The sequence below is a fragment of the Anas platyrhynchos genome, chromosome 10 (genome assembly GCF_047663525.1).
Source record: "Anas platyrhynchos isolate ZD024472 breed Pekin duck chromosome 10, IASCAAS_PekinDuck_T2T, whole genome shotgun sequence".
Taxonomy (NCBI): Eukaryota; Metazoa; Chordata; class Aves; order Anseriformes; family Anatidae; genus Anas; species Anas platyrhynchos.
This window is the reverse complement of record NC_092596.1, coordinates 153972-169390: the sequence shown is the minus strand read 5'-3', so window position 1 is coordinate 169390 and position 15419 is coordinate 153972. Positions and strand designations below refer to the sequence as shown.

General features: G+C 46.2%; 1 protein-coding gene across 1 annotated transcript; it reads left to right on the top strand.

Moving 5' to 3' along the window:
* The first annotated feature begins 11268 nt into the window (after positions 1 to 11268).
* On the top strand, positions 11269 to 15177 carry LOC140003345 (cysteine protease ATG4A-like). Its single transcript, XM_072043092.1, has 5 exons — positions 11269 to 11471; positions 12268 to 12369; positions 12925 to 12997; positions 14330 to 14409; positions 14948 to 15177. The coding sequence occupies exons 1-5, from the start codon at positions 11411 to 11413 to the stop codon at positions 15175 to 15177; spliced, it is 546 nt and encodes a 181-aa protein (XP_071899193.1). The 5' UTR covers positions 11269 to 11410.
* Positions 15178 to 15419: the final 242 nt, after the last annotated feature.

Sequence of the window (15419 nt, the reverse complement as noted above, 5' to 3'; positions counted from 1 at the left end):
CTGTTTACAAAGACTCAGCAGTCCTGAGAATCTAAACATAACAGGGATCTATCTTTCTTTACCTGCTGAAACAGAGGCGTTTTTTTCTCTGGTCCGTCAGGCATTCCATCTTTTAATTCATCTCCAGAAACCAAGGATGCATCGTCATCACTGTCGAACATATCATCTTGTAAAATAGGATTTAAATGGTCTGAAAGACAAAAGAGGTTTGTTAACTTTCCTGAATAGCCTTTGTCTCGTTCTCTTACATGAATACAGCTTCTAAATCAGTGCCAAAACCCTTTCTTCATTTGAGAGCACACACTGAAAGCTATTTCCTAGAGTTCATCCCACCACAGATCTAAGGAGATGGCACAAGGCCCTACAAAGCTGTACTAAGTCCCACTGATGTGTACGTATAAGGTACGCTACTCTTGGTGATTTTTTTCTCCCCCTTAGAATAAAGGAGATTACAAACAATTTCCGCAGTTGCTAAATAGCTAAAAAACAAACAAACAAACAAACAAACAAAAAAAAAAAAAAAAAAAAAAAAAAAAAAACAAACAAAAAAACAAGACCATTTCTTTCTGGAGGAGGTTCCCACAATGAAAGCACGGGGATTAAGGATGTGATGGCCACAGAATTCCATTCATCTAGTAAATATCAGTGCTAATTGATCTCACGTGCACATGTATAGTACGATCTACAAACATTTAAATTAGGAGACTGGTTAAAAACGATGATAGCTAAAACAATATTTAGCTTAGACCAGTTATACTTGTATCCTGGTCCCGACATTCTTCAGAAAGGAATTAGAAACATTGACCTAGAAATGCTTCCCCTCCAAATATCTGAGTTTTGATTTTTTAAAGAAAAATAGGTGCCTTATACTTCAAACCTCAAGTCAACCTCTACAAATGCTAATTATCTTAGCTGCCGTCAGAAGCAGGATGCTTCAGTAGAGAACGCATCGTCCTTTACTGTGTATTGAGTCATTCAGGGCTTCCATTTGGCATTTCAGTTTCGAATCCAGAATAAAACCTATGCGTTATCTTCCAGACATGCCCAAAAGAAAGACATGCACATGCAAATAATAAAATTCTACCATCATTATGTCTGAAAGGTTTAAGTTGATTGCACAAACCACAAGTTTTTGCTTTAGCAGAATTATAAAGAAGTGGATGCTGTGGTTATACCTTGCTGTCGGTCCTCCTTTAGTGCGAGCTGTGCATGCGGGAAGATCTTCTGCACAACTTGTAAAATATTCGCTCCTGATCTTTTAAAAAGTGGCTTGAAAATGGGTGATAGTGCTTGTCCGGGTGAAGCCACGATCCTGTTTGATGCCGGAACAACCTTCTTCAGAGCCATGAAAAAGTCCTTTGCTTTTATTTTAATAGAATTAACGTCTAGTAGCAACTTCTCCCTACTTGCATAAATCTGAGGATAGCATCGACGTAGAGAGCACAGCGCAGCTTCAGTACATAAAGATTTGATATCTGCACCACAGTATCCTAACAAACAAAAATCAAACGTTACATAAGTCAAGGCCCAGGTTTACAACATGCAACATTTAAACAATTTGTAATGCCAAAACCAAACAGGTTAACAGGGAATTCAAAGTGCTACCGCTCTGCAGGGAAGTTTCATGTTGCTCACTGCCTGATACCCTGCGCTTATGCAGCTGAAGCAGACTCCTCATCAAAAACTATACTCTTGAGGAAGATGCCCCAGAACCATTTAACGTTTTCAGACAACAGAAAGAACGACAACAAAGAGTAAATAGATGAAAGCATCTAACTCTGATTGCTATGAAGGCGTGCCAGCTGCCTTGTTGACTAGTTGTGCAGCAAGGCACAAGAGCTTGGGTACTGCCTGGTACAAGCTAAGGTTCTTTACAACTTGCTCACAAGCAAGAATCCATTTTGGTTTCAGTCTTACCAATGCATTTCTCAGCTAGTTCATCAAGCAACATGTCCGGTGGCTTAGGGGTCCGGTCACGAGTATGAATCTTGAAAATTTCTTTTCTAGCCTGGAAGCAAAATCATTGCGTTTTAGCTTGTCCCAAGTTTTCCTTAAAAATACCAAGAAGAAACAAACAAACCAAAAAGCAAACAAACAAACAAACAAACAAGCAGTCCTTCCTCAAAACCCCTCATCTATTAATACACTTTTCTTACTTGCTCAACTTTCAAGTATTTTACAGTTATTTAATATACACTCTGCATTTTCAACCAGGAAATTGAATATTTCTTATTTGTTATACTGAACTTTTTCTAGGAACCTACAATGAAAGAAAAGGCATTTATAGCTTCAATAACAAGTTTCCAAACTACGAGACCTAATGACCCAGAGGAAAATACTGTAATGAAAAATTTATCCAGAAACATTTCTTTGTTGTCCAAAAATCTTCTCTAAAACTTAGCAAGCTTTCATTGTGACAGTCTCATTACTTCATCACATTTGCTTTTCAGTCAGTAAATGCACAGAAAGCACTTCTGGCACAATGCTTCAAATTGCTACAATTACTATAAAGAAGAAAATAATTATGACTCAAACTACTACCACCGATCCGGGGCACAATCAAATGCAAACACGTCCCCTATTCATTCAGAAGTGAAGGATTGAGACCAAAAACACAACTTCATGATGAAAACGCCCAAGTGGACTAAATAATTAAGCAAACAGGTACAACTTTGCAGTGTCTCCACATATCACTCTTTTGTTCAAGTTGTCAATTATTTTTTTTTCCTATAAAGTTGGACTTTGCCATGGTAGCACTAACATTCAATTTAAGTTCTCACCTCTTTATTTGGCAAGTTGAAGAGGAACTCTCTGCCAAAGCGTCCTGGTCTTCGTAAAGCAGGATCTATAGAATCCAGTCTGTTGGTAGCTCCGATTACCACGATCTCCCCTCTGTTATCTATGCCATCCATAAGCGTCAGAAGAGTTGAAACAATGGAACTAATAGAAAAATATAGTTTTTATTTACTGGTTCAGTAAATTTTATTACATTCCACGTGACTTTCTTGATGCCGGAACAACCTTCTTCCTAGTAGTCATTCAAAAGTGGGAAAAAAATAGTCTACCAAGTCGGGGTTTTTTTTGGTTTGATAATACATCTGCAGACTGGTAAGTCATCAAGCACTTCAAGACTGTTTGATATAATCTCTACAGGAGGAACAGCCAGTGTTGGAAATGAAAAAAAGCAGCCCGTTTCTTCAGAGTCTTAAGCCTATGCTACTAGGAAAAAAAAACAAAACAAAACAAGAGGAGAGGAGAACAACAGCGGGAAATTTACCTATTCTCCAGGTGTTCAATTGCAAAGCCTCCTCTGGAGGATCAACAGCTGTGAATTCAGCGTGCTTAGGAGAAATCAGATCTACGTCTGAACCACAACTATTTCAGCAGTATCACTACCATGTTACTCTGAAGAAGCAGTCAGCACCCTTTCTATGTTAGGAAATAGCTGAACAGAGTCTGTTATTCACGTGAAGTAGTCAGGCAGGTTTCTTTAGGAAGGCTGGGTTTCACTAGAACATTACTAGCCTGTAAGCCTCATGGCATCACCTTCCATCTTGACTGCTAAACCTCCTTGTCCCCTACTATCTTCTTTGCCAAGGTACAGCTGTCCACATTTACTTTTCCTACTTGGCTGGACTGAATTTAAGAAGGGATCTTGCATCTAAGAAAGGGAACAAAAGTTTCTGCCCAGCAGCGTCTGGCTCAGGGAGGAGTGGGAAAGCTCTGTGCAGCCCCCAAGGGCCGTGCAGCAGGAGGCAGGAGGTGCTCCAGGCTCACAGCAGCAGTTCCCTTGCGGCCTGTGCAGGGAGAGGCCCCTGGTGGAGCAGGCTGTCCCCCTGCAGCCCATGGGTCCCCCGTGGAGCAGATCTCCACGCTGCAGCCCCCCTGTGGGTGGAGGAGCCCCCGGTGGAGCAGGTGGCTGTGGCCTGGAGGAGACTGCAGCCTGTGGAGAGCCCCCGCAGGAGCAGGCCCCGGGCTGGACTGGAACAGGCTGTGCTGAGCCTGCTTTGCCCGTGACGCTCCTTGTGGAGTGATCTCCCTGTCCTTCTGGCAGCCCTTGAGCCCTTTCCAGCCTCTTTTCTCCCCTTGGCGTTGGAGGAGGGGCAGGGAGAGAGCGCTTGTGCTGGAGCTCAGCTGCCCAGCTGAGGAAAACCACCACGGTTTGCTCTCTCTTGACGCTGCTGCAGCACGCTGGTAGCAGCCAGCAGCGTCTGTTCTTCGAGCCTCAGCAAGCCCACAGCATCTTCCTTGAAGGGATCCCTTTCCTTCACGCCTGCCAGGCGCCGCCTCCAGAGGCTGAGGGCTTGTGCCCCGTTTGCAAGCGCTTTCTCAGTGCCCCCTTCCCCAGAGAAGGATCCCAGCTGCTTGGCTTCCCTGCCCTCTGCTGCCAGGCTCCCGCAGCTGCTATCCCAGCAGCGCAGCAGCCAGCTGACAATGTGCTCGCCTGGAGGACAGCTGCAATCTTGTCCCATGGCTCGCAGCTCGCCCAGGGATGGGGATCACCTGCTTGCTGCTGCTTTTCTCTCTGCTCTCCTTTCCAACAGCCTCCTGTTCCCTGGGATGGCCCTACCTTGGGGTAGGCTGCCTTGCCTTCCTCTTGCTCCTTCCCCTTCTTGGGAGGACTTTCTGCCCTTCCAAAACGAGATGACTTCTGCATGCATTCCTTCCCCTTGTGTGTATTGGCGCCTGAGACAGCACCGGGGTAGTCCCCGGAGCCAGCTCTTAGGGCCTGTGCCAGGCTTGGAGGGGCTGCAGGGAACATGCCAGGGGCTCGAGGGGCTGCAGGGCGAGTGACAAGGCTTTGAGGGGCCTCAGGTCCCAGCGCAGTGGTTGAAGTCGATGCAGGGAACATCAGAGTTGTTGGAGGGGCTGCAGGTAAAATGCCAGGGGTTGAGGGGGCTGCAGGGTGCTGAGTCACAGCTTTGCATCAGGTCAAGACGCATTTTCCTAGAACCATCCATTTCCTCCTGAAGGGGCTGAATAGCATGGAACGGTCTTCAAAATGCACAGAGCAGACCCCAGCAAACGTAGGGATGCTGCTACCAAGTAGGTAACTATTTTGTTGCTGTTCTTAACATTGCTTCACAACAACAGATGCAAACATGATAAGATTAAATAATAATCATTATAATTTTATAGTAATAAAACAACGCCATACTGTACAACACAGTCAATAAAGTGGATTGAATGCAATAAAAATAAAACCCATTTATCCCATCCCAATGAGTTCCTATCCCCATCATCACTTCCCATCCCACTGATCATTTCCTATCCCAACAACGTCCCAGTTCTGATCCCAAGGCTGAATTCCCAACTCCCACCCACCCACCCACCCAGCCAGCCATGCACCCATTTTCTGCATTTTCAGGTCACAAGACTCTGATGAAGGCCACCTCAGCCTTTACCCCGAAAAAAAAGCTGCGCTTTATTGTGAAAAACTTCACTTTTGCACAACACTGCAGACCCAGCCAAGATGGTCCTGCAAGACAAGGTGAAACAAACATACAAAACCCATATGGAGGTAAATTGGTTCATCTAAACAAATTCCTACCACGAAATCCTGATCCTCAATCTCAGCACCGATGAAAAAAGAGGATACAGTTCCCTCCTCCAAGGTCCCTCTCTGCCCCTGCTCCCCGTGGGCTCCTCTCCATGGCTGCAGCTGCGGCCCGGGGCCTGCTCCTGCGGGGGCTCTCCACAGGCCGCAGCCTCCTCCTTGCCACAGCCACCTGCTCCACCGGGGGCTCCTCCACCCACAGGGGGGCAGCAGCGTGGAGATCTGCTCCATGGGGGACCCATGGGTGCAGGGGGACAGCCTGCTCCACCAGGGGCCTCTCCCTGCACAGCCCGCAGGGGAACTGCTGCTGTGAGCCTGGAGCACCTCCTGCCTCCTGCTGCACTCACCTTGGGGGCTGCAGGGCTGCTTCTCACTCCTTGCTCTTCCAGCTTCTGTTGTGCAGCAGTATTTCCCCCTTCTTCCATCTGCTCTCCCAGAGGTGCAAACAACATCGCTTATTGGCTCAGCTCTGGCAAGCGCCGGGGCCCTTTTGGAGCTATCTGGAGCTGGCTGTTGTCTGGACTGTTCTCACAGACGCCATCCCTGCAGGCCCCTGCTACCAAACCCTTGCCACGTAAATCCGATCGAAGTGTATGCAGCAATTACAAAGCCGCTGTGCTTTGGGCTGTCATGATCCTCCTGCAAGTGCAGGGGAGGTGCAGGGTTGCTTTGCATTTCCAAAAGGAGGAAGAAAGCCTCCAACCCCACTGGACCTCAGCCACTTGCAGGATCCAAGCAACGCTCCCCACTTTCAGTTATCTCCCTCCCATGCACACAGTGGGAGCAAGGTTGAACAAGCACATTTTTGAAAATGTTTATCTTAATGAAGAATAAAAGAAGTCTACAACACCCAATCCCTCTGTGCACCCAAGGCAAAAATCGTGGACTATTCTGCCTCAACACTATTTTCAGACCCAATTTGTCAAGTCATCTAGCAGAGGATTTCTCTCTTGTTCACTCACTAGCTTAGTAGAGCACCAGTTTACATAGGTGCTGGAGCAGATTCCTCAACCATCTGAAGGGACTTGATCCCAGAAAAGTTCAAAACTGCAGATGACTCATGATTTTGTGGTGAAGCATCTACTAAATGAGAGCTGTTCCGCTTAGGGCACAGTGAGACAATGTGAGAAGAACCCTGTATCTCACTGATTGAGGCTTTATAACTCTACAGAATTGTCAGTCAACAATAAATGGAAAGTGCAGGAGATATCTGTTGTCATGAAGCAATGTTAACAACAGCAACAATTATATCTTTCTTCCTCCTTTCCCTGCCATACATTAGCAGAGAGATTGTGGTGGGATATAGGTTCAGAGCCTCACAGAAGAAGGATTTGAACCCAGGCTCTCCACAGTCTGCACCACTGCCTTCCTGACGGCTTTTGACTATTTTAATTAATTTTATTTTACTTTACTTTACTTTACTTTATTTTATTTTATTTTATTTTATTTTATTTTATTTTATTTTATTTTATTTTATTTTATTTTATTATTTTATTTTTTTTATATTTTATTTTATTTTATTTTATTTTATTTATTTTATTTTATTTTATTTTATTTTATTTTATTTTATTTTATTTTATTTTATTTTATTTATTAGTATTATTCTTCTTATTTTTCTGGATGGTGTCTAAGTCTTGGGGGGGAAGAACCAACTGTGGGAGGAGGGAATGCTACTACTGTCTGTGACAGTGGTGATTTCTGGACAGTGTTAGCAACAGAGCTTCTGCAGAGAAGAGAAAATGCCAGGCAGTCTCTCTTGGTATTCCATGTACTGAGTACTGAGTGCAGTTTTGGGCTCCACAGTATAAGAAAAAGTATAAGAACAAACCAGTGCACTGTGGTAAAGAGACTTTAATAGGGTACAAAAGGAATAAAAACAAACAAAATAAGAAATGAGAATATTGATAATTTATAATGTATCATAGAATCATAGAAGCATAGAATATCCTGAGTTGGAAGGGACCCTTAAGGATCATCAAGTCCAACTCTTGACACCGCACAGGTCTACCCAAAAGTTCAGAGCATTTGACTAAGTGCACAGTCCAATCTCTTCTTAAATTCAGACAGGCTCGGTGCAGTGACCACTTCCCTGGGGAGCCCGTTCCAGTGTGCAACCACCCTCTCTGTGAAGAACCCCCTCCTTATGTCAAGCCTAAATTTCCCCTGCCTCAGCTTAACCCCGTTGCCGTGGGTCCTGTCGCTGGTGTTCATGGAGAAAAGGTCTCCTGCCTTAACCCCGTTCCCGTGGGTCCTGTCGCTGGTGTTCATGGAGAAAAGGTCTCCTGCCTCTAGACACCCCCTTACGCGTATAAAATATAGAAATATTGTTTAATTAATAATATTAAATACTTATCATTTTATAATAATGAAACAATGCCATACCGTACAACACAGTCAATCAAGTGGATTTAATTAAATAAATAATAAAACCCAGGAAATTAAATAAAATTTAAAAATGCAAATTTAATACAAATAAAACCCATTTTTCCCATCCCAATGTGTTCCTATCCCCATCATCACTTCCCATCCCACTGATCATTTCCTATCCCAATAACCTCCCAGTTCTGATCCCCTGATCTGATGATGGTGCTGCGGGGGCCGTCGAGGAGAAGCCCGAGGTCGGTCACGGGTAGCCGTAAGAGTAGGCTCTGGCGTGGTCCTTCTGCCGCTGCTCGAAGAATTGCCCGGGGCCGATCTTCATGTGGTGGGCCGCCCGCTGCCGCTCCTCTTGGGCCAGCTTCTTGAGGCGCTCCCGCTCGGGACGCTGCTGCGGCGTGATGGGCACCGACAACTCCTGCTCCTCCAGCGGTGTGGGCGCTGCGTCGCCGCCCGCCCAGGGCCCCACACAGGGCACGTAGTCCCCCGCGGGGCTGCGCCGGACTGCAAGGGGGACTGGGCAGGGCTCTCCTGAGGGCTGGGAGAAGTTGAGGCCTCTTGAGGGGAGCCAAGGGAGGCTGGGGCAGGGTTCTCTTGTGGGCAGGGATGAATTCCTGCTGGGGGGGCCTTTTGGGGAGAGGCTTGGGCATGGGTCTCCTGCGGGCAGGGTCGGAGGGTCTCTGGAGGGGACTCAGGCGAGGCTTGGGCAGGGCTCTCCTGAGGGCAGTGAGGAAGTCAGGGTCGGGGGGGCTCTGGACGGGAGCCTGGGGAGGCTGGGGCAGGGGTCTCTTGTGGGCAGGGAGGCAGTCAGGGTCGGGGCGCCTCTTGAGGGGAGCCAAGGGAGGCTGGGGCAGGGTTCTCCTGCAGGCAGGGATGAATTCCTGCTGGGGGGGCCTTTTGGGCAGGGCTCTCCTGAGCTGGGGCCGGGCTGCAGGCTTGAGGGGGGAGCTGAGTGGCGGCACAGCAGCTGCAGGGGGCTGCAGCGCCCGCCCAGCCTGCACCTTGTCGGGGTGCAGCCCAGGGCTTGAGGGGACCTCACCCAGCGCTCTGGTGGCTGCCAGTCCCTGTGTGCTGGGCTCCTCGATGTCCTCGCAAAGGTCGGGCAGCTGCGAGAGGAAGCGCTTGAGGACAGGACTGCTGGGGACAGCGGCGAAGGCGTCGTGGGGCTCCACGGCATCCAGGCAGCTGAGCAGCTCCTCCAAGCCGGAGCTGTCCAGGTCGGCCGGGAGCTGGTCCTGCAGGTGCTGCAGCTGCTGGCTGTCCCCTGCCAGCTGGGGAAAGGCCTCGGCGAAGGCATCGGGGCCCAGCTCCAGCAGCTCCAGGGGCTCCTCAGGCACCTCTGCAAGTGTCGCCGCTGAGGAAAAAGCAAGCCAATGCAATCCCCCAAGCATCCCCCACTGCCAGCTTTGCCATGGCCCCTGGGTGTGGGGCCACAAGCGGCCGGCTGTGCCAGCCCCAAACTCACCATCGGGCGTCGCCGTCTGGGTGCTGGCGGTCGCTTGGGGAACGCGGGCAACAGGGGTTCCGTCCCAACGGCTGACCAGCCCCTCGCCAACATCTTGGGGAGGACTGCAGGCTTTGGAGCCAAGCAGGCTGCCCAGCGCAAGACTTGGCCATCCCCAGCAGGCTTTCCCTCCCACGCAGCACTTGCCATGCCCAGGACGCTTCCACACCACCACTTGCCCGGCCCAAGGCTTGCCCAGCCCACGACCAGCTTCTCGGCCTCAGCGGCAGTGCCCGTCCTTGCCATTTCACCGCATGGCACATTCCCAGCAACCCAGACGAAATCTGCCCTATCAACACAGAGCGTTTCTTCAGCCAAAGAGACCTTGTCCCAAAGAATTCCCCTCTCTTGGAGGACTTCTCCAAGCACTTTCTTCCCCAGGGAATGGTACCCACCCCATTCAAGACTTCCCATCCCAAGGCTTTTGCTTCCCAGGGATTTCCTTCCTAGGGAACATTGCCCATTTCCTAGCCCAATGGCTTCCCACCCCAAAGAAGTCTTCCCATGCTGTAGCCCCGAAATGCCCCCAGAGGGCACCTGGCAGCTACTGGGAAGGAAATGAGCTCTGTCATGGTGAGCTAGCCGCTCAAGGCCCTGCTCTTTGGCCCAGGTGTCTGTGAGGCGGTGTTGGCAAGGAGTCCTGTTGTGAACATAAGAACATAATGTAACAGAAGAACATAAAATCACATCAGAGAGAAAAAAATATAGAATAACAGAACGCGACATAAGAACATCAAACAAAGACAACTCTCACGATGTGGTCTGATAGGATGGAGGAGAAAGCAGAAATCCAGCAATGCTGTCTTTCCTACTCCTCAAAACCAATTCCGTTGACAACTGGGAATGCTTCCAGCTGGAAAAAAATGCCAGAATGAAGTGGAGGACTCCTTGCCATCACTGTGTTTCTGGAGCACACCTCTACCTTTCTGTCCAACAGGGGGTTCTTCTTGGGAGATAATTGCCCAACATGAAAAAACACAACCAAAGCCAGAGGACCCATCTCCGCAACAAGACGATAAATAGAAAAGACATCTCTAGATGCAGACCCCAGAGCTCCAATTCACTATGTCCCACTAGTGGAAGTTATTTTTTAGGCTTTGTTTTTAAGGCCACTGGCTGCCTCCTCCCTTATGCTGCCCATTCTCCCTGTTGTCCTGTCTTCTTTCTCCTGCATTGCTTCCTTTCCTTGGTGGACCTTGCTGAGCTCTTTGATGTTTTGTTGTATATATATGTATGAAGACATAAACCTGTTAGAGAGTGTCGAAAGAAGGGCAACAAACAAGAGGGTCTCTTTTAAGAGGGGGATTGAGGTTTGTGGCAAGCTTTTGGTAGCAATTTAGGGGCTGCACTGTGCTGGACACAGCAACAGACGCACCATAAGCCAAAGTCAGACAATAAGCCAAGGTGTGTTCACGTGTGGTTTACTGTGGTTTACGTGTGGTTTACGTATAGAAGAAAGTTTTCGCGTATTGGTGAGTATACTGCAGATTTGCTGCATTGTTCTAAATGAAATAGCAAGATAAGTGATGGCATCGTAGGCTGGGAAAACATTTCTAGAGTATTAGCGCATTTTGAGCATCATTTTAACTGTTTATGCAAACATGAAGATTATTAAAATCGGTGTTTATTTATGTCTGTATGTAAACAGGTGATCATGTTCTTTAGCATGCAGTAAATGGTTTGTGAATGCTGCTTGAAGAATGAAAAGAGTAAGTCAGCTCCACAAGGAATAAATGAATTGTGTTTATTTGTGCAATGCAGAGATTAGAATTAGACCAACAGCATGGAACCAAAGTCTTGCTGTGTGCCTTTTATCTGTAGGACAGTTCATGGAGGCTTCAGCAGCCCTATCTGTTTTCTAGCACTCTGAAATGTCCTCTGTGGTGCTGCACCCAGTTGAAAGCCTGCACTGATTGTGCTGAACTTTCCTAACAGGAGGCACGGGTCCTTCGTCGGACGCTGGCTGGGGATGTATGCTGCGATGCGGGCAGATGATGCTGGCCCAAGCACTGATCTGCAGACACTTAGGGAGAGGTGAGTGCTGGTCCTGAGGGAACTTCGGTATTGTCTGCAGACGCTTCTTCGTAAGTACTCCATTAAAAGCACAAACCCTGAATTTATTAGTGAGACTTTCTTTGATGCCCTGGTAACAGTTCCTAATGAATCAATTCATATTCAGCTGGGTGAAATCATCCCAGCCTGAAGCAGAGAAATAGGCATAGAAGGAGAACAAATGGGGAATCCTGTCGCCATTATTTTATAAACCTCACCCAAGTGTAACACCCAAGTTGAGGCCAAGGGAAAACCTGCCACCGTGGGACAGTGCTCTTACCCTTCTCTTCACTACTCGCTTGTCAGCAGCACGAGGTCCAAACCCCCCTGGTGCAAGCTCTTAAGCATGCATGTCACATCCCAGGATGCTGCCAGTGGAGTGTTTGGACTTTCTGTATGGATCTTATGTTGTTATTTAATGGGTGCTTAGAAATCCAACAAGGTCTAAACACAGCCTGTACTTTTAAATAATCTTGGAAGCTCAGAGATACTGGAATGGCTATCAACACGCAGCATGATCCGTCAGAATATGTTTGCAGTTGATGTTTTTGTTTTGTTTTATTTTCCCTGTTTTTACAATCTAGCCTATGATGATAAAGGGCAGCTTGATGATAAATAACAAGCTTGGAATTCTAGGAGCTCTACACAAAATGTAAATATTCGAGATGAATTGAAATGTCTTTTAACATCTCATTATAAAGCTTTCTGCTGTCTAGACATTTGATCAGTGTAATGAAAACGTCACCATTTTTTATTCTATATCAATTTTTCCTTTCAGATTGGCAATGGGAAAAACACAAAAAACAACCAAAAGAATATCACAGAATCCTACGATGCTTTCTCGACAGGAAGGCTTGCTGTTATTCAATCCACCAGATGGGTAAGAACAAACATAAACTTTCAGGTTTTTTCCACTGAAATTTCTACTGTGTTGAATCACTAATTTGCAGTATGTTAATTCATAATTTTAAAAAGTGGATGTGAAGACAATGTGTATGCTTATATAAAAATAAAAAGGTATGCAGATGGGCGCAAAGACTAGTAGTACAGAAACATTCCCTGAGACCTAAATAAAGCCATGTACTAGAATCTAGCTCTTGATAAACTCTGTAAGCCTTGGGTACCAGAGTCAGTAATGTTAGAATAGGCAGTCTTGTAGCTTATTGCTGTAATTTGTAATAAAGGGCACTAACATTTGTTAACTTGTAATTCTCATTGTAGTTTAGAAGCCTTTTGTTTATTAAAGAAACTGGCACTCCCTAAGTTTTGAAAAGAGCATAGATTGAGAAAATAATTGTTATTGCTAAATACAGATTGCAGTTACTCTAGAATGTTTGACAGTCACGGTATTTACTGTATATTGTTCCCACATTCTTTATGGTCTCATTTTTCTTTGATTTTGTGTACGTGTGTCTTTTTTTCACTATGAAAACAGCACAGGTGGGTGTTGGAGAGGGGAAGTCAATTGGAGAATGGTTTGGACCAAATACAGTTGCTCAAGTACTAAAGTAAGTGAGATCATACCAGTCTCATTCAGAACATACTCCCCTGGGGCAGCCAAGACAAGGCCCAGGCAGAGTTTTGAAGGCTGCATCTCCCCCTGTCCCACAGTCAGGAATGTACTTGCCATCTATTTACAAGTGCAGCATGGAATGTCATGCCACAGCTCGGTGTGCAGGTACTGAGTTGGGAATGGGTGACCTCTAAATTTTAATAAAGGAAGAGCCTGAGGAGAAGAAACTGCAGGAAAGTCTCCTGCTATGCCGTCTGCATGCCCTCACCAGTCACACCACAGATGTATATTCCTTTCTGCACAGTGGCACAGCTCTGGCAGGTCGAGAGTGCCACCGTGTAGGTCGGAGTGGTGGTGTGAAACATCAGAGAGAAGCCATCTCGGCTGAGGAGGGAACTGAGCTGCAATTCCTCCCTTTCTGAGCAGCAGTTCTGCCAGCAAGGCTACTGGATAAAGATGGGCAGCTCCTCATAGTCTGGGAGCCACACTGAAAGGAACTGAGGCTGCTCAGTTCTCCAGGGGTACGTGGAGGTGTCTTACCTCAGGCAGGGGCTAGGCTACAGGTCCTGCGAGCTCAGCAGCAAGTCTTTGACACCCTGGAACAGGCACATGATCTGAAGAGGGAGGGGAGCTGAAGCATGCCCTGGACTCCAGATCTTTCATGGCCAAGTTTTTCATGGTGAAACGCTCACCCCCATTTCTTTCTGGCTTATTTGAAACAGCTAATTCTGCCAGTGCAGCTTAAGAGTGTAGCTCCCTTCCCCAAAGGTTTGGATTTTGCAGAAGTGGACATAAAACTGTGTGCTGCTGTCTCCCACTGAAGTTTTGGTGCCCCAAACCCTTAGCTGATTTAGCTTTTAACGCCCCATTTCTGCTGTGCACGCAGGCTCAGGCAGAAGTAATTCCACTGAATTCAGTGGAATTTCTTAAGCAAAAAGTAATCTGCAAAACTGGCATAGGAATTTTTTTCTTTTCCAGATGAGAAAAGACACAATTGGGCAAGAACCCATTGCAGAGACTGTCGAGTGCAATAAAAAGTAATAAACTTGATGTAGTTGGACTGTTACTGTCACTGCACTTAGCAGTAAGACAAAACAGTTTGCACATGGTGCAGCGCATATGTTTTTCCTGGTACCACTCAGTACCTATTTTTCTAAAGATATTAAACATTTAATGTTTAAAGTTTTCTTTTTCTTACATGGAGACTTTAAAAAATGCAGAAAGGATGTTTTTTCTTAAGAAAAAAAAAAAAATAAAGGGTTCTGAGTGTAAAGCTACCCTTTTGATCCAACTAGTTTATATTAATTAGTACCTTAATGTTTTCTAGGAAGCTTGCTTTATTTGATGAATGGAATTCATTAGCAGTTTATGTATCTATGGGCAATACGGTGGTCATTGAAGACATCAGTAAGTGACACCTCATCAGTTTTCTGCTAACAGGTTCTGATTTGACTCCATTTGCCAGCATGTATCTAAACATGAACAAATACTTGGGGGGCCATGGCTTTGTCTTGCAAGGGTAAGAAGAGGGAAGAAGGACATACAAACTCAGTTGTGCTTTTTTGATCCCTGATGCCAACTCCGTGCTCACATCACTGGATGTGAAGAGCTCCTTGAAGAATTTCTACTGTCCTCATTTCTGCCATTTCATTTCTCTGGCGTTTTATAGGCAAAGCTTGACAGTATTAATAACATTAATAGTACATGCCACTGCAGTCTTAAATTGTCATCCCCCAATCATTTATCTAACGTCTCACTTGGACGTGCCAGCACATACTGTCTGCTAGAATTACTTCTACTAAATAGCTGTAATTGCCATGCCCGGCTCGTTTTGTCTTGGGTGCCCTATAAAGATCCCTGGCAAACTAGCTTAATTCACTACTGAGAGGAAGATCTGCTTTGTGTTCCTCTGTGCGTTGACTGATTTCCAGTTTTATTCCCGCAGAAAAAATGTGCTGGTCCCCTCCTCAGAGCAGCAGCGCGTCCCACAGCAGTGCACATTTGCACAGAAGTGCTCTTGGCCGAAGCAAGAACGCAGGAGGACTCTGCACAGGCTGGAAAGCCCTCTTGCTTATTATACCTCTACGACTAGGGATAAATCACATAAATCCCATATATATTGATGCATTTAAAGTAAGGTTTTCTTTCAATTCATTGCTCGTTACTGTCAAATAAGTTTGGGTATCTGTGATGTCAGTAAAGAAATGAATTACAATTTCCTTTACTCCTTTTGAACTCCTAGGAATGCTTTAAGATGCCACAGTCTTTGGGAGCATTAGGAGGGAAACCAAATAATGCCTATTATTTCATAGGATTTTTAGGTAAGGAAAAAAGAAACTTATTCCAAATGTGCAGATGATCAAAAGAGAACATTTTTTGAAGGGGAAATAGTAAGGAGTCTAAGCGTGAACCTCTAG